General features: G+C 48.4%; 1 protein-coding gene across 8 annotated transcripts in view; it reads left to right on the forward strand.

Annotated features, from left to right (window-relative positions):
- Positions 1–19,761, forward strand: part of CELF2 (CUGBP Elav-like family member 2) — a 545,942-nt gene that overhangs the window by 472,003 nt on the left and 54,178 nt on the right. For 7 of the 8 annotated variants that reach the window (XM_065920970.1, XM_065920969.1, XM_065920972.1 and 4 more), the window contains 2 exons: positions 5,349–5,397; positions 14,319–14,453. In XM_065920970.1, coding sequence (XP_065777042.1) covers positions 5,349–5,397; positions 14,319–14,453 — 184 coding nt within the window. Of the gene's footprint in view, positions 1–5,348; positions 5,398–14,318; positions 14,454–19,761 lie in introns of those variants that run through there. The other variant, XM_065920976.1, reaches the window with a different exon arrangement.

Below are 19,761 nucleotides of genomic sequence, written 5' to 3' on the forward strand. Positions count from 1 at the left end.
AGGAAGATCCCCTGGAGATGGAAATGGCTACCCAGTCCAGTATTCTTGCCTGGAGAATGAATCCCATGGACAGAGGAGCCTGGTGGGCTATTGTCCATAGGGTTGCAAAGAGCTGGACACAGCTTAGTGACTTAGCACCACACATGCTTAGATTCACTGCTGCCGTCCCTCCAGGCCTCAAGGAAGCCACCCTGTCAGTGCCACTGACTAGAGGTTATAAATCCCTAGGCTCCTCTAACCATGTAGACAGATCATAACAATACAGACCAGCAAAGGTTTCTTCAGACCCAGCCGACCCTTTGTAATGATGGAGATGCAGCCTTGGAGTAATGAAATGCCTCTTAACATATATACAATGGAATATTATCTGGCCATTGAAAAGAACAAAGTCATGCCATTTGCAGTGACACAGATGGACCTAGTCACACTGAGTAAAGTAAGACAGAGAAAGACAAATAACATGAAATCGCTTGTATATGGAATCTAAAAAAAAAGAACAAATGAACTTGCTTATAAAACAGAAATAGGATCACAGATGTAGAGAACAAATGAATGGCTACCAAGGGGGGAAAGAGGCGAGATAAACTGAGAGATGGGGCTTGACATGTACACACTAGTATATATAAGATAACCTGCTATGTAGCACGAGGAACTCTACTCAATACTCTGTAATGGCCCTTGTGGGTAAAGGATCTAAAAAAGAGTGAATGCGTGTAACTGATCCAGGAAGGGGACTGGAACAGTGACGGCCAAGCTCTTGGGCCTTCTTCCCGGAAGGTGCATACCCCCGCCCTCCAGCTCGGGCGGTGGAGGTGGCCAATGTCCCCATCGTGACAAAAGCTGTGTTGCCAAGCTTCAGTTCCGATGCCACGGGCGTCACCTTCAGTCCTCAAGGAAGGCAGTGAGGTGTGGCCTCTGGCTGCCATCCCAGGGCCGTTGTATTTCAGGGCTGAGAGTGCGCTGTTTTCCCTGTGCCTGAACTTCTCTGATCCGTGAACTTATCCCTGACGGTGGGCCGTGAAGTGCTTTGTTATTTGGGGTTTGGTGAACGGTCTCTGGCGACATCCGTCGCTCCCTCTGTTGGTTAGGATGCATCATCATCACTCATTAGGAGCAGTGTGACTTCGTTTCTCTGACTCTCTTCCTTCAGGTAGGTTGCTCCTTCCCTGAAATGCCCTCCACTCAAGTCCTGGTGAGCATCAGGGTCCCTTCAGGAGTGAGCCTGACCATCGCTCCAGCTGAGACGTGTTCGGCGCATGCCCTTCCTTTCTGGCGGGTGTGTGTCTGAGGCCCCACGCCGCGTGAGGAAAACGCCTGGTGTGTCTCTCTTCACCCTTACGTTAGGCACTGTTTTGATGAGAACGCTTATTTACCCATTATTCCCACCATGTAACAGAGCGGAGTGAAGAGAATGTGTGAGTTGTCTCAGCACCCTACTGAGGTGACTCTTTGACACCATTTCCTGTTAGAGGGGAGGAATCTCCCTATATTATAATATTATATTATATTGAAACTTTAAACTGGAATGTCCCCTCCTTTCCAGGAACTTCCCTGCTCCACTCAACAAGTTCTCCCAAAGTTCTTGGAATCATAAGACTTTGAGGAAGTGACATAACATTATGAGAATGACTCCTCCTAACCATTATTTTTTGTCTTCCTTGACATTTACATCCTGTATCTGATCAGGAATTTGTAACTCAAGTGAACTGTTCGTGATAATGAGCCATTCCTAATACAATCCTGATTGAACACGTCTCTCTAAGAAGGTCAAGGTGCTTTACATACATTATCACGGTTGGTTTCAGAACATCCCTGGAGTAGGGTGACCAGCCGTTCAGAATCACCTTGGTCTGACAATCCAGATCTCCATGAGGAGATCCCTCCTTCTCCTCTCTGGATCCAGGAGTTCAAGTTCAAAAATACCAAATTCAAGGCCAAAGTGGCCACAGCTGTTTTATTGCTCCCACTGGTACATTCCTGAGCCTTCTGGGTAGTCTTAGATCAGAATCAGAGTCAGTTCTCAGCAACAGCAGGAAAACCCAGAGTCAAGTCTTTTGCACAATACCCATGGTGAAGTTCTGTTGATAAAGTGTGGTGGGAAGGCAGAGGAGGACTACTTTCCCCCAAGGGGCTATTGCTGGCGCCTCCAAGTGAGCATCTCTCGGGCACCCGCGGTTCCTCCTCCCAGGCTCAGGAGTCCAAACACCGTGTTGGGCATCTGTGGGGGCAGCCATGCAGTTTGTGGGAATCAGCCCTGGTTGAAGAGTAGGGAACTCTGATTTCTGATCCCAGCTCTGTCATTAACCAGCCGTGTGTCCTTAGTGGAGTACCTTGTTCCCTTCAGACGTTGAGAGTATTGGACGAGATGATTCCCAGGGCCCTTGGCAGCTTTAGTCAAATGATTCTGTCCTTGCAGCTCCTAGATTTCCTCATCCAGACCTCTGTGCACGTCGCTGATGGATCTGAGGACTCACAGCACTCTCTGTGTAATACTTTTCTGATCCTCATCACCAGCTTTCTCCTTTACTTATGTGCATGTCAGTCAACCATGTACATGTCATGCCAACCATGTTGGGTTGGCAGAGTCTTGAATGCAAGAATCCTATTCATTGAATTTTTGCGTCCTGTATATAATGGTGGTACTCTTATCTCTCCTGTACTTTTAACCTGTGAAATTCATCTTGAGTCTTTTCAGCTCATTGACCTGTACGTGTGTTTCCAATCTGGAAAGACTCCACCCTCATCATCCACCAAGCTTCCTGTCCTCCTCCCGCCGCCTCTTAGAACAAATCTCGAAGTAATTATCTGCGTCTATCATATCAACCATTACCTTTCCTGTTACCCTCCCACTACCTGCAGGTTGGCATTCTGGCCCCCAGTACCCCCACAGAAGCTGTTTTGATAATTTTTTTTTTTTAAGTCTGTATTGCCAGATGCAGAAGGACCATGGGGCACTTTCATCGTAGCATCTAACAGCACTTGCTCTGACCACCAGCTTGTTCTTGAAACTCTCCCTGCGTGACGCCTGTGGGGCCCGCGGTTCTGTTCCTGCTTCTCTGGGTTGGCCCTTGCTCTGTCCCTCTGACAACCCCTCTTCCCAGCTGTTCCCCGTGGTTCTGCCCTTGGCTGTCGTCCCCCTTCACTGAGTTCCTTCTCTGGACAGTTTCAGCCACACCTGTGGCATCAGCCCGCTCCCAGAGCCGTCCTGGCAGCCCGAGACCCGCGTTTCCAGCTTCACACCAAACGCAGGGCATCCTGACCTGTGTCCCTCAGCCTCTGCCCACCTGCTGCCCGGACTGCTTTCTCGAGTTTGCCCTGTTTAGGCCGTTACTTGTAGGGCACAGCGTTATATGCAGGGCACAGAAGTGAGGTGAACTGGCCAGGGCCCCGCTGTACGTTCAGTTGTCCAGGCCTGGGGTTCTGCCACCACCAGCCAGTTACCTCTGAGGTTCAGACTTTCACCAGCTCCCGGGGCTCTTGGTAGTCAGTCGCCTCTAAAATGTCCCCCTTGCCTCCTGAGTCTCCTCCCTCCAACGCTACAGCCAAAGGTGACTTTCCTAGAAAGCAAATGGGAACTCGTGGCTTTGCTGCTTAAACATTCTACACCTGATCGCTGACTTTTAGGTGAAATTGAAACTCCTTGGTCTGTGAGGTTGTCAACAGCCTGAACACCGGCTGCCCCGGCGCCCCCGACACACGCACTCACACTGTGTGCTGCCTCCGGAGGGCCGGGCGCCTCCTCACCGCCACCGCGTCTTTGTGCAGGACAGTCCGCTGGTTTCAGGCTGCCCCCTCCTCTGCTGGCAAGTCCGCCAGCCTTTAGGACTCAAAGCAGATGGGGCCACGACACCCCCACCGCCCTCACCAGGCAGAGCGAAGTGCCTGCTCCCCTGGACTCCCACTTTTCAGCCCCTTTTCTGAAAAGACAAGTCTGCTTACTGACCCCTAAGCATTCTACTCTCATGCTGGTCTCTTCTCTACAAATTGAATGTATTAATGAGTGGAGTGGGAATACAAGTAGACCCCACACCTCAAGGCCTGTGTTCTGTGCGTAAGAGCATCTTGCCTTGGAGCGTAAACGAAGCAGCTCTGAATTATTTAGCCTCTCGTCCCCCAGTACTGCTCTCTCGTCCTCTTCCTCTAGTGTCTGGAAGACCCTGGCAGGCATTAGGTGCACGTGGTCTCGACCGCCCGATAATCACTTCCCATCATTTCGGTGCCAGAGCCAAGTAGCATTCCCCTTTCATTTAAATTAGATAAAACCCGGAGCTGTGACTGGCAAGTGAGGAAAGTCCACTGGGGAAATTAAAGGTTCAGAGAGAATGGGACCCATTATAATAAAAGCATTTGCACAGCCACTGATTCCATCTACCCCGTGGCGTCGACAGTCCTTGGGGTAGGATGAAATATGAAGCGAGAGAACCCGTGAAAGTCATTTGAGGAATTTATTTTAATTGGAATGGTGGCAGCTTTCTGTGCTTGGAGTCAACTCTGCAGATCACGCACAGGAGTGTGATTGGCATCATTTAAAGAGCACGGAGCATCTTGTTCCTCCAAGATGCAGGATCTTGGTACCACGTTCTCCCGGGTGCTTTCTGCACCTACATGCACACTGAGCATGATTGTCAGCCCCTCCCTCATTCTTTCCTCCCTCCCTCTCGCCTTCTGTCCATTCCTTCACTGCCTCTGCATTCCTGTCTCATACTTCATGTTTAATAAAAATGAGATTATGACACCTAAATCAATCAGTGGGTCAACCTGCAAATTACTCAGAACTCTAAAACCCAAGAAACAGCCATGCAGCAGATGTAGAATGACCAGGAGAAAAATGGACCATCTGTAATCATTTGTAATAATACAAAATAAAGATAGCTGTTTTTTCCTATGCCTCATTTGTTAAGCTCATCACATGCATCTTCTCTTGGTAATTCTCTCCAGCCCTACTATATAGATGTCATCTCCATCTTACAGATGAGGAGACTAAGGCTCAGAGAAGACGCCTGCCCAAGGTCACACCGCTGTAATGAACGGCAGAGCCAGAATCCCCTGTCAGATCTAGGTAGAAACCACACTGAGTGGTAGAACCAGGTTATGAACTTGAGCCTGACTGCAAAGCTCACGTCTTAAGATACCATGTCAGAGAGCCTTGGGACTTAAAAGCATCCTGTTGCTGAACATCAAATACATCTTGCATTTAATATATAATAGTTCCTGTTAACTGAGAGAGGTCTTGTTATTATTTAAATGCCCTTATAACAGTATCCGTCGTCTTGTTGAACAGCATGGGGTTTCTGAGACTGTTGAACTGTTGTTCAATCTGCCTTACCTTCTCACTTTTCTGTTTTTAGATGCATCATCCCATTCAGATGAAACCTGCAGATAGTGAAAAATCAAACGGTAGGTGGTGACCAATTGTCTTCTATTAATGTCTGTTTTCTTAAGCACAGAAGTGAGGCTGGCGGGGGGAGAGGGTGCAGGGAGGAACTAGCTGTTTCTCTGGGGAAGGTGGAGAGATGTGTTCCAGGAGCTTCCATCGGGGTGGGCACCTCTGGAGAAACATGAGCTTCAGTCCCATCCCTCCTGTATCTGGTATAAAGACCTGTGCAGATGCTACAAGAAGCGGTTTTCCGTGTCCCTCTGTTTGGGATGTGATCGGTATGGTGACCCTGTGGCCTTTGGCTCTTGTTTACCTCCTCTGACAGCGGCACAGGCGCCCGAGGGGGAGGGATGACCTTACACCAGGCAGAGAAGCCAGGTGAGGAGGGCCTCACCCACCAGGACTTAGGCTGACTTTTTTTCTCCCTTTCCTTTGGTCCTCTGGCTTTGAGAGTGTCTCATTGCACTTTTCTCTAGGTTGTACCCATGCATTTGCATCTATATTCATTCAGAATTCAGTCTGCTGGTTAATAAACACACACTTAAGTACAAAAAAAAAAATGTATGCATTTGGTGAGGTCCATGGAATAATTGACTTGCCTCTCCGTGACACCAGAGGGTTGACGGGCACATTTCTCTAGAGTTTCTGCTTCCACTTGTGCAGACCGTCTCTCCCGGTTTTGTTCTTGGGATTGACTGAACGTATGTTAGAGGAATCTCCTGCCTTCCTGGAGCCCAGCACCCCCATCCCACAAGACTGACACAATCAGCGTGGTTTCCGGCCTCCAGGCAGCTCTGCACCTCATTAATTAGTCATGGGGCAGAAGCCAGGCACTCGGAGATCTGCATATCCGCATGTGTAAATTATGATGAGGCTCTGCCTCTCCAAGAGGTGTGTTTTTGCTGATTGTAGCGCATCCCATTTTCTGGCCCCATCGACTGGAAAGTTTTGAAGGAAGTTAGTTCCCTGCCGTATGGGGTTGCTGCTGGCACTGGTTCGCCTGGCGGGGAGCAAACACTGGTGCTTCACCACCATGCTGACCAGCCGCACCCTTCTCTGCGGGCCTGATTCCCTTTTCCCTACAGTTCTTTATCGCAGTCATGGTGTTAGGTGTCAGAGGGTCTAAAACCCGCCACTGCTTTCTTGTGGGATCTTAGTCCAGTCGCTTCGTCCTTTGTTTGATAATTCTTCATCAGTTACTCTGTGTCGAGCAGGTTGCCAGGGGCTGGGGCTGCAGCAGTGAATTTTTAAAAGCAGAAAAGGACGCAAAAGACACTGTCCATTCCCTCCTGGAACTCAATGTTTGTTGTCACTAGTTTCGGTATCTTAACAGTCATGGAAAGACTGGACTTTAATCTCATTCATAGAATAGGAATAGGAATAAAGGTAACTGCCTCTCAGAGCTGAGCTTTTTTCCTAGATATTTGGGATAGTGCTGTAAGTGACTGAGCGCTTGTATAAAAGGTTGCCTGGTGTCACCACCCAATTCTTCCCTGGCCCTTAGGCCCTGAGCCAAGTGCGTCTGCCCAGGCAGAAGGCGGGCTCCCCGAGCCCAGTTGCTCCAGGCGGGCATGTCTGCAGTCCATTCTCTTCCTCCTGGGAGAGGGAAGGAATGGAGCTGGTATTTGTGGGGTGAACTCCGTCAGCGAAGGTCATGCTGGTATGTCCAGCCACCAGGAGATGCTCCCTGTCCTTTGGCTCCATAATCATCCAGACTGTCAGGACACCGGTCATGGGATCAAAGTCTGCAGAAGAGGCTTCATTTGAGCCTTAGGCCATCATGATAAACGTGACAAAAGAGAGAACCGAGTTGGAAACGTGTGACTCAAAATACCTGAAGAATTGAACGAGAGAAGGTGTCTTCTGCATTTTCTGCTGGGCAGGCGCAAACCCTGACTGTCCGTGGGGTGGCTGCGGGGAGGTTCAGAACAGCCCGCCGCCCTCTGACTCCTCTGGACACTGAGGGTGGTGTCTGCTTGGGGTCTGGAGCCACAGCAACAGGATACAACTTTTGGGGGCACAGCCCGTTTTGCAGAGCCTCAAAAGCCAAGCAGGACTGGGTACCGTTTTATCAAGAGGAGCAAATACCCAGAAATGCCATGTCTCAAGAAGCACCCTCTTTCGGGGAGCCTGGACTTGACCCCGTCCCTGCACTTGTTGGCTGTGACCTTGGGCAAGTTCCTCTCACCTCACCCAGCCTCCCAGTCTCCAGCTGTAAGAGGGGCTGTGGTCTTCTAGTCTGTGCTGCGCCCTTAAGGCCCACCTGACACTGTCATCCCGCAGTTGTCACCTGCAGAGCTTAGCGTCACACCTGGTGCGAGGCGAGCATCCATCTGCTCCGCTGGCGACATATCTCCAGCCCTCAGGAGCAGCTTCTCTGGTGCCTCCTGAGAGCAGAAGCCGGCCCTTCCAGCCTTAGACTTCCTGCCAAAGCTTGGGTCTGAACACACAAAGGAAAACCCCCAAACCTTTCTGGGCCGTTGGTCCCTTGGCTTGCAGACTGAACTTCATTTTCTGAATTTTCAGTTAGGAAACAAAAGGTCAAATAGCATAAAGGGACCGAAGGTGGCTTTTAAAGCGCTCTTCTTCGTAGAGGCTCGGGTGGACCCCCGCCTTGCATAGTCATGAGCAGACTTCAGGGTCCTCCTTGGACCTGAGTGGAAGAAAGAGAAAGGTATTATGTCCCAAAGCCAGGGCTACAAACTGCAGGCCTTTTTGATGTCACGTGGCATTTTTGACAGGTAAACGTAGTTTCTGCAGGACTTCCCTGGTAGCTCAGCTGGTAAAGAATCCGCCTGCAATGCTGGAGACCCCAGTTCAATTCCTGGGTTAGGAAGATCCCCTGGAGAAGGGAATGGCTATCCATTCCAATACTCTTGTCTGGAGAATTCCATGGACAGATGAGCCTAGCAGGCTACAGTCCATGGGGTCACAAAGAGTCAGACACGACTGAGAGACTTTCACTTTCACTTTTTCATAGTTTCTGCAGCTCAGAGAGCACCAAGATTTCTTGGGCTCAGATGCTCAAAATAGCTCCTGTGGCTGTGAAAGAAGTATAACGAGCTCTAATTGCACTTTTTTTTTTTTCTGAGTTTGCTGACATTTATGGATGGCACAAAGGACTCATCATAGTGAGACAGTTACTCTCTTCATTAGCAGTGTGTTCAGATTTCTCCAACTTCATATTTGCTGAGCAAGATTCATCACAGATTCATTAGTGATGGACAAATGAATTCCAGAAAAGCAATCACTCCTTTAAGCTTTTGTCCACTCAGGGATTTTGACAAAGGGAACCTCTGTGGTGAGCCCAGAAATGTTGTTTGTTGTTCAGTCACTAGGTCATGTCCGACTCTTTATGATCCCATGGACTGTAGCCCGCCAGGCTCCTCTGTCCATGGGATTTCCCAGGCAAGAATACTGGAGTGGGTTTACCTTTCATTGTCCAGGGATCGAACCCAGGTCTCCTGCATTGCAGGCAGCTTCTTTACCACTGAGCCACCAGGGAAGCCCCCCCAGAAATGTGAGTCTGCTCTTGGGTGTTCCCTGCACTTGAGTGTTTTCTGGAACAAACCTGCGAGATCTCCACCCTTCCTGGAACCTGTGCTTCCAGTGGCTCTGGCGTGAGCTGCAGCCTCCAACACATTTATGCAGACTCCCAGCATTTTCATCAGTACTTCATGTTCTTGCACTTCTACTGCACCAGGCATCCAAAAAAAAGATCCTACTCTGGACCAGTAATAAAACATCAGGGATTTTGAGAACGCACTGGACATATGCCCGGGTCTCAACAGCATCCACCTTTTGTGGTGGATTTTCCCTTGCACCTAGTTGAGTGGATGGTACTGGAAGAGCATTTGAGGAGGCGTGGATTATTGCAGGGACCAGCCACACTCACATACACACACACTTTTTCATTTTCTCTCCCATCAGAGGGCCTGTCTGCAGCTTTTAATCCTCCATCACTATGCAGAAAGAGCAACCGACTGTGCAGGCTTGAAAGTTAAAGGCAGCTGCTGGGTCTGAAGTCAGTCCAGCAGTGGATAATGAGGAAGTCGTGGTGGTTGCCTTTGGTTCTGGACTTGGGGTGCCAAGGGCTGGAGCTGTGTGCCCTTGGGAGGTCACGCTCCTAGCTTCAAGGATTCTTTTTTGACTCTGGACAGAATGCCAGGTTCATTCTGCTTTAACTTCCAGCCTCACGGTCTATCAAGGGTCCCGAGAGTCTCGCATCCAGAAGTGCCACTTAAGCCCCCATCTCTTTCCTCAAGGCCTCTGAAACCCCCAGTGACTGGGCTCCAGTTCCAGGCTCACGAGAGCCAGTGTGAGGGGACGCTGTCGTCTGGGGAGGGTGAGGCCTGTAGAGATGGGGATCTGGGTGTCCCCCTGCAGTCATTTGCTGATGCACTGGAAAAGGAAGAAATCATTTTGAAATTCAAAGTAGACTCTGGGATTCAGAGGCCATAATTAAATGCCATATGTTAGCACCAACACATTGGAAAGTTGTTAATGAATTCAGGCCGCCCCGAATACAGGTGTGACTTTCACAGGTTGTACACCAGGGTGTTAGCATATACTTACAGTTGGGGGTGGGGGGGCGCATTAAAAATAAAGTTTCTAGTCCCTGAACTTAAAAAAGTCCCCACGTACCTGTAATATTAACCCTTCTCATTTATACTGTGGAAGGGGAGCTGGCGGTGGTCGCTGCTGTGAATCCACTTTCAACTCGGCTGCCGACATTCGTGGCCACCCTGTCTGTGTAGCCCCTGACATATGAAGCGTTTACCCTCATTCATTCATTGGTTATCCTAAAGGAAGATGGACTTTTCCTCCAGAGGGCAAAAGCCTTATCTTTGAAACCTTTTTTTTTTTTTTTTAAGTTTCCCTAAAGCACTTAGCAGAACATTATGAATGTGGTAGGTTTATTTAAGCACTTGGCATTCTTGTGGATGGAAAAAAATTAGTGACCTACATAACTGCTTGGGAATACTTAGGCAAGGCCCACCAGAAAATGCATCCAACACTGATGAAAAAGTTAAGTGAATTCAGGATGATTATGTTTATTTAACATGTTAACAGAGCAGTTCGGCAGTCCCTAGAATGGGAATCTGAGGAGTAAATTTCAGGAATAAATTTTCACTGGAAGATCCAGGAGAACTCAAGGAGAGGAAAGCTTGGTATTTGTAGTTATTCCCATTTTGCCACTAAAGTAAACAAGGTCCAACTGTTAAAACCACAGAGCAGCTTTGGCTCAAGAGATTGCTGCCATTCAGATTCCTGTATGCATGCACACATGTGGCAACACATACACACACATGTCCACTCACACATGCATGTACACACACGTGTCCACACACATGTGTCCGCTCACATATGTCCACTCACACTTGCGCGCACACACGTGACCACACACTCACACATACGTTACACACACATATCCACATGTGTGCACATATATCCATGCACGGGGAAGGAAGTTAGGACTTTCAGTAGCATGTGGATGGTGTAGATTTTCTTTTAAGCTAATACTTGTTACTGAAAAAAGTGACAGTTATGTTTCCTCCCTCTGCTTGTCAGAGTTTACCCTTCCATTGAGCCTGGGAAGTCAGGATTTCTTAAGTGGTTTCCTTTTTTTCTTTTTTTTTTTTTTAATATTCTTATAAAAAGAAATCATTTTTGAACTTCCTCAGGAACTGCACGTTTAGGTGACTCTAGCATTCTCCCACCCCAACAGAACTCAAATCCTGAAAAATATTTTGGTTAAATATCATAATTATAGGTCTACCAGGGAAACCAAGGACCAACTGGGACTTATCCTTTGCTTTTGTTTGAAAGAACCAAAACTGGATTCTTCTGGCTAAGAAGAAATAAAACAGAAATTAGTTTTTTACTCATCAAGGTATCAGCCACAGCTTCCTGAGGGTGGGAGTCCCAGAGGTGAGGGTGGGAAGGGGTCGGGACGGTTTCCCTCCTCCCCTACGTCTCCCTCCCTCCTTGGCCCCATTTCCGTCAGTCCCGTCTGTTCCCCTTCTGGTTCAGGGGAATGCCTCATGCTGACGGGGCCCTGGGGTCCTCACACTGGAGCTCAGAGGCTCCCATTGGCAAGAAGCCATCTCCTCTCTGATGCTTCTAGAAATGCTGGGATCCTTGGGCCAACCCAGCCCTTGACTTACTGTGCTTCACCAGCTCCTACTAGACGACTGGGGGTCCACTTACTCTGACAGGAGAAAAAAGGGTTTCTTAAATGAAAAGACCTTCATCTGCACAAAGCACCTGGGGTTCTCCACGACCTCTGCCCGGGAATCAGAGCGGTGATGCCCCTTGCTTCCTCGACAAGGCTCAACAGGGTCAGGGGTCCTGGACCACCGATGGCCTTCCTTCCACACTGAGCCCCTTCTCTGCCGGCGAAGCAGAAAATCCTACATACGTGCTCCAGTAAGGCTGCCTGCCTCTGGGCACCCCAAGGACCGCCCTTGTTCTTCCCTGACTCTGCGCCTTCTCTGCTTAATATGTGATGTCCCCAGCCTACTACCAGTCCATCCAGACCCTGCTAATGCTTCTTAAAGTCCAGCGTCGATTCCACATCTAACATCAAGCCTTTCTCAAACCCTGGAGCACATTTCATAGTTCACAGGGATTATGGACTTGTGGTTTTTTCAGCCTGAATTCCTTGGAACCCTCTTTTCTCTGCATTGTCTTGGGAGCTGCACCCAATGTGGAGAGAGGGGCTGGCAGAAGGGGATTCTGAAGTTCATGAGCCTCCAAACCCAAGTGCTTCAGTCAGCGAACCATATAACTGGGCTACCTTCTCTCCATCACTTGAGAGAAAGAGAAAGGAAAGAAAAGAAGAGAAAGAATCACGTTGAAACCTTCATTCTGTGGACTATAAGACTAAGTTCCAGAGAGGTCTGCTTAGCCCCCAAGGTCACCCATCGCCTTTCGGGCAGTGCTGGAGTGAGGACCAGGGTCCCCAAGTCACAGCCCTGGCCTCCTCTCCTAGCCTTGTCTGACTCCTCCAGACTCGCCAGAAGCACAGTGGAGAGAGCAGAACCCCGGGCTAGGGAGGGTGCCGGATCCTGGTCCAGGTCAGGCTGCCTCCTTGTGGCAGGACCCCTGGCCAGACCCTCCCCTGCTGGGCCTCGCGCATCTCTTTAGAGTCACCCAGCGTGGTCTTTGAAGGCTGTTACTTCCGGCCTGGGATTCTAGGACTGCGAGCTCCTAGCCCCTCAGCGCCACCCTGTCCAAGGTAGCGGTCACATGCGGCTTTTAAATTAGTGAAAATCATGTCACAGGAAGAATTCACCTTCTCGCACATACTGGCCAGCTTTCAGAGTGCTCAGTGGCCACAGGCGGCCTTAGCTACTGGGGTGGACGTCACAGACCAGACTCTCCCCTCCCCGCCGCGCTCTCCTGGGTGGCGCAGCTTCAGAGGACACCAGTCTCTCTCCATTACATCAACAGATCGTCCGTTCCAGCTCCTGGAAGACACAGAGCACGGAGTCTGACTTCGGTACCTGAAGCAATTGGCCCTGGCAAGTCTCAGATGCACTCTTGCCAGTTAGAGGATAATGAGATACTTACTGTCCGGGGAAAGAGTAAGAGAAACAGGAATGAAAGCCAATTAAATAGCAATGACGAGATTATAATACAGATATAAAAGGATCCCTTAAGCTAGGACTTTCTGAAGTGCTGCTGTAGCTGGCTATCTTTTATTATTATTTTTATTATTATTATTCTAAGAAATGAAGTCAAACATGGGAAATAAGCAAGCCTTCTCCCTGAGGGCTTCTAGGACAATCTTTTGCACTCTCCTACAGAAGGCTGTGTTGAAGTCCATAACAGTCCTGCCTTTGAGACCGAGCATACGCTGTTATCCTGAGCTCAAGCACATTGGTTTAGGCGGAAAATTTCCCAGGTCATCAGGAATAAACCTTCCCTAATCTCTACCCACTGTCAGCTTCCAAGGTTAGAATTTGCGCGTTGTTGCCCTGACACCCAAATGCATTTCCGTTCATCATGAATCCTACCTCCCGGTCTTCCCTGGTTAAGTTAGTGGTTAAGACTCTGCACTTCCACTTCTGGGGCACGGGTTCAATCCCTGGCTGGGGAACTAAGGTCTCCTGTAAGATCCCACATGCTGTGTGCAGCAACCCCCCCAAAAAAATTGTATCTCCAAATGGACAGAATGGTATTGTTCCTTCCTTGTACTTCTTTTGTTGTTGATGGATTTCACTCTGAGCTGGACCGCCCCACACACACACGAGATTCTTAAATAACTGCAGCCACATTCTCCTGGCTGCAGCTGCCTTCATCTTTAATCATAAGGTACAGACCACGTGGGCTGCCCTGGCTGGGGCTGTGTAGCCAGTGCTACCAACAGAAGCCAGCTCCCTGGAGAAATTCTCATCGCTTCTCTCCTGTTCTCGTCTGGACCCCTGAGGACGAAGCTGTTTGAAATCAGGAAGGAGAATGTTTTCTTCCGTCAGCGCTTTGTTAAAAGCTTTGTTGACCACTTTTTCACTCGGTTTCTGTTGTTTTTCCTCTGCTGACCATTCTCTTTCCCTGTCACTCAAGTTAAAAGAACATCTATCCCCCACCACCCCCGACCACAAAACAACATTTGTATCCCTGAATACCTCTATGCAAGGGTATCACTTAGCAGTTACCCAGAACTTTACCGTTTTAGTGAACATACTACTGTTTGCTTAAAAATGGAGGGAAAGGACTTAAAAACAGTGTTCCATGTCCCTTGGAGATGTTTTGTTAGTGTACAAACTCCTGGCGTCGGAATAGGAACTGAGACGCTGAGGAAGGGCCGGGTGGGAGGACAGAGGTGGCCTGGGCGTCTGAAGAGTTAGCCTCGGGGCGGTCGGAGGTGGTGATGAAGCGTTGCCTGCAAGGAGTAAGATGAAATGACCTCAGCTCATTCATTATTTCTATCTCCTAGCCGTGGAAGACAGAAAATTGTTCATAGGAATGGTTTCGAAGAAATGTAATGAGAATGATATCCGGGTGATGTTTTCTCCGTTTGGCCAGATAGAAGAATGCCGGATCCTCCGGGGGCCCGACGGGCTGAGCCGAGGTGAGTGTGCTGTCTGCAGCGTCTCTGCCCTTCCACGCTAATTGGAGCCCCGTGTCCCAGCCAAGGTAGACGCAGCCCCGCGCATGGCCGGAGGTCGCCCCGAGACACGCCCCACGGGACGAACTTAGCCAGCCCGAACTTTTCACCGTGGCGGGAATGATCACCTCTTATTTCTCGAGTCGAGAAGGTCCTGGTGCCAGCATATTAGCTCAGGTTATCACTGTCAGACAGGAGGCCTACAGGCTGCCCTGTCATTACACATCGCTTTTCAGTCTCAGATTAGAGATTGGGGATGGGTGGGGGAGAGACTTGGCGGGCAAGAGAGAATGTGTGCCGCTTGCATCTTAGTTTTCTGACTTTCTGCCTGTTCCTGGAAGAGGTGTTGAGGGTTTGGGCCTCTTAACAGAGAAATAAACCAAGAAGAAGAAAAAAAAAATGCCCTGCATAGCATAGAGCAGATACAGACTCAGAGTAACCCAACCTGTGTTAGGGTTTTAGAGCAAAGAGCAAACCTCCTGGAGTCTTAAACATAGGGAGTCCATTAAATGACAGAGAAATGACTTCATCCAGCAGATTGCAGGTTCTTCTTTGTCACCAGGATAGAGGCAAAGACTGGGCTTTCCAGCACTGATGAAAACCAGCATTTTCGCCAACAGCGATACAAGGTGGTTGGAGACGACTGTTCCGTTTCCACACTTACCTCCCCCTTTGACAAGGCCATACACCTCCTTCCTTAAACCACTCATAAAGCTTGTCACCGGGTCCCCAGTCATCTGACTAAGTTCCCTGAGTCAGCTCAGTGAGGCGCAGGGGAAGCCATACGTGTAAAACACATTTGTCCATTCTCATAAGAAAGCTGTTTTGGCAACACAGGATTTCATTCAATTAATGAAGTTTCCAAGGCAAGTTCCACAGGGATAATTAGAAATGTCTCTCAGTTCCCCATCTCTGGTTCTAGGGCTACACTGCCTGCCCCTGTCCTGAACCCCATGTTGAAAGAAAAGTTTGGGCCTTAAGCATCAAGGCACTAGTGTTCACTCATCTCCCTAGTCTTACCTAAACTCTGCACCCTGGGAGGAAGAACATGTGTTCCTTTGACTTTTAGACATAAAACTTCCCGATGTCAGCTGCTGAATGGCACAGGGAACAAAGGCTTTCCACCTACCTCCACCCCCAGAGCCCCAAAACAAAGAGAGTGTCGAGGAAAACTAGGAGAGGAGGAGGAATAACTCCAAGCTTGTGACCCCTACATTTCCTTCTGAAGGTAGCTTTAAAAGAGAGAGAGAGAGAGAGAGGGAGGGAGGAGGCGGCAGCCTGGAAATGATGCTTAACACTCCCTGAAAAGATGGGCATGTAAAAGCTGAGCAAGACATCATGTCAAGTGGGGTCCCTGTGTAGCAGACCCAATGCCTTGAGCTAGTCTGGCACTTAGCACCTGTGCCCCCACCAGCATCACCCCAGCTGGCTCCTTGTGCTGGGGACCCGGACAGCCTCGCAAGCAGAAGGCTGCCAGGGTTTGCATCCTGGATCCCTCTGCAGCACCCCAGCAGCCCCACGCCAGGAGAGCTGGCCATCACATCAGATGATCCAGTCCTGCTGCAGCCGGGAGAGGCAGATAGGCACACAGTGCAGGAGAGCGAACGCCTGGGGGAAGTACATCATGGCTGAATTACATAGGCGAGAAAGACGAGAGTATTTTCGTGAACCCTTTTCTGCTGCCAGGTCAGTCCTAAGAACCACCATTCTCCCCCATTACAACTCTCACTCACGTTTCCGTGTTACCTTTGCATTTTTCATTTGCTCAGGCGTACAGCATGGGCAAGGACAGACAGTCACAGTGAACCGTATAGTGCCTTGGAGGCCGATGACCCTGGGGCCCAGACCTAGAACTTCTCCAGAGTAACTCTTGGGGCGCTGTCCACTCCTTTTCCTGTCTCTGTCCTCAGTTTCCCCCATGAAGATCGCAGCAGTCAAAATATGTGCCCTTCTCCTCTAATAGGGCGTGGTTAGCTTCTGCGTTTTTATTATCTTCTTTCTTTTTTTTTTGGCAGCTTGCAGGATCTTAGTTCCCCAATCAGGAGTCGAACCCGGTCCCTTGGCAGTGAAAGCGCAGGGTCTTAACTACTGGATGACCAGGGAATGCTGCTACATTTTTGTGGAAGCAGACCATTCATAGGGTGTCATGGAGGCCTTGACTGTGAAGTAGGCATGCTGGACTTCTGTTCTCCCTCTGCTGATTAACAAACTTGAGTCTCTGACTCAGTTTCTCCACCTCTCCAGTGGGGGCAGTGATGGGAACAGCACTGGTGTCTAGAGATCCTCAAGCATATGTTAGATACTTCTGCAGTTGAGATTTTAAAGCAGCCAAAACTTTCACAGAAAAGAGCTTCAAGACACCGTACTTGATGAGAAAAATTGGCCAGTTCAGCCTGCCATTCGATTGACGAACCAGCACTTGACACCAGAAGCAGCCTATTTCTGAAACAAGTTACACTTTCTTCAGTATTTTATGCAAATGCTGGTTTAATGTAAAGAGTAGAATCCTCTTCCTTGCCCCCTTTTTTCCAACAGAAAAGTAATTTCTGAATTTCTAGCAAACTGATGAGAATCCCCTATGGCAAAAAGAAAATACTCATTTATAGTCATTTGTTCTGAAATATAAAGACAGACCGTGGTGCATTTTTCAATTAGCAGTATCCAGGGACTCCTGGGTACTGGGGACTGCTCCTGAATCAGTGTATTTGTTGAAAGAACAATTCTCTTTCATGCTACTATTTTGCTTTCATTAAAGAATTGCAGATTTCAATCAAATATTAATAAGTATCTCCCATCAGTGGCACTCCCAAGCAGGAACACTCAGCATTTCTGGTCTCCATGCCTGTTGCTGGCTCAGCTGTTTACAGAATAAATAAAAATGAAGTGAAATGAGAGATTGGCTGCTCTGAAAAGCACCTTTTAATACTAGACCAGGGTATAAACTAGTCAGTAGGAAAGGATTTAAATCAAACCACATGATTATGATACGGGAGAGATGCCCTTGAGTTGTGCACACTTCCAGTTAGCAGCCCTGGGTTGCTAACAGGCATCTGATGTCTTTCTTTCTCTGCCATGTCAGTAGTTGATATTCCTACCTGGCAGGTGTTACGCTGCGGTTCCTCTAGGCTTGTTGATTCAGTACCCCTGCCCCAAATGAGAGTAGCTGCCAGAACTCACACTTATGAAGTCCTACTATACTTTCAGTTAGAATCACTGTTTAAAAAAAAAAAAATCATAATCTCCATATAGGCAAGAAAGACTGTTTTAAAAGCCCCATAGTTATTCACCAGCACCCAGATCTGTGCCGTGTTTTAAGACAGGACCGCCCATCCTGCCCTCACCCCCAGGGACGCTGTCATGTCTATACATAGACAGTACCTGCTAGGCCTGTTGAAACAACTCAACAGACATCAAGACTCTGCCCACTTTACTCCATTTGCCCACACCTAAACATGCATCTTCTCCTTTGGGGGCAGTAACCCATTCTGCCATTTTGGAAAACCTGGTTTGAAATGCTTTTCAGCCCCTCGTGAGATTCAGATCTTTCTGCAATGGCAGATCTGCCTCTCAGGCCCCCCACGTGAGCCTTCCCTGAGAAGCAGGCCGGATTCCACGAGCCCACCTGTGGCAGGTAAAACAAGACGTCTGCTCTTAGAAGCAAAGCCTCAGATTCCTACACCAACACATCTACTGGACAGTCAGACCTGAGCATGTCCGTTTCCTAAAATACACACGTTCTCACCTGCAATCCCACGGTCAGATTGAATGACTTGGGTACGTTCTGCCAGGTTTGCTACACCGTGGCAACACGATATCTGTAACTCAGAGACAATGAAGGGGTTGATTTCGTTCTTCTTTCCCATGAACTGCAGTCAGATCTTCACTGCCATTTAAGGTAACTTTCTGCTTGTTTAAGAATATTCCAGCTGTGTTTATGATGTTCCAACATGCTCCTGCCAAAACCCTTGACAAAGGAATTGGCCATATTTTCAGGGATGTTGGTGAGCACAGTCTGGATGTAGCCATTATATCCTCATTTGTTTTCATTGTATCTGATCTGAAATATGGGGGTGGGCTCTTGACTTTTAAAACATGTGCAGGGAGAGGACTGAGTTTTGATTGTGACATTTTAGTCATGTCCACGTGGTACCCAAACGCTCAGATATATGGGAACCTGTGCCAGAGGCCTCCTGGGTTATTAGCTGCATCTTGTCATCCTCCCCAGGTGGCTCAGTGGTAAAGAGCTGGCAATGCATGAGACACAAGAGATGCGGGTTCAATCCCTGGGTCAGGAAGATCTGCTGGAGGAGGAAATGGCAACCCACTCCAGTGTTCTTGCCTAGAGAATTCCATGGACAGAGGAGCCTGGCAGGTCCAGTCCACAGGGTGGCAGAGTCAGACGTGACTGAGTGACATCCTGCTCTGGGTACTCTTTCAGTCTCATCTCAGGAGTGAGATTTTGCCAACTCTGAAGTCCTAGCCTTCCCTCATCCTCGGGAGCCTTGAATGAACGATCTCTCCATGCCAGTTTTAAATAAACGAACCTGACCTTGGGGGTTGTGCATCATCGTATTAATTCTGATGCTCCAGAGTTTTACTCATGGAGTAGTTTAAATCCTGCTTATAAGATACAGAGAAGAAAACTGGCTGCACTAAGATCTTCCTACAGCTGAAGAAGAATTTATAAACAGGTTTTCCAGAAGCTGACATCTTCTCATGCCACACAAGTTATCTTAAATTATGCTTCCTTCAGTTGAAATAAAGTGGCTGTTGCTGCTCTTCAAAGAAGCAGCAGAAAACAAGAGGCCTTGGCATCATTGCATGTGCTTTTAAAAGTGCTGGTGCCTCTGCTTTTTTCCATCCTTTCTTCTCTCTCGCTGTCTTTTTGGTGCACAGCAAGAATTCATCTAGTTCTCTCAAAATTCCCTTGCACCCTAGAGAAAAGGTAGAACACCTGAGTTAAGATATCCTTTCAATCGAAATGACAAGTGTAATAGATGGGTACCAAAATCTGCTCGGTGACGGGGCTCTGTGCTTTCCTTAGATCCTGTCTGTAGGAGGAAATTACTTTGAGAAACCTTTCCCCAGTCAATCATTTATCTATTCCAACAGCAGGAAGACAACCTCACCATAATAAGAGAAATTCAACTCCTTTCATTTCTATTAACAATCTCTGACACTCTGAAAGTGGAGACAATAAATAGTGGCAAGCTAAATTACAGGTTGGATACATTTACAGATGGAATTTTTGCCTTTTTTTTTTTTTTTTTTT

The sequence above is a fragment of the Muntiacus reevesi genome, chromosome 2 (assembly GCF_963930625.1).
Source record: "Muntiacus reevesi chromosome 2, mMunRee1.1, whole genome shotgun sequence".
Classification (NCBI taxonomy): Eukaryota; Metazoa; Chordata; class Mammalia; order Artiodactyla; family Cervidae; genus Muntiacus; species Muntiacus reevesi.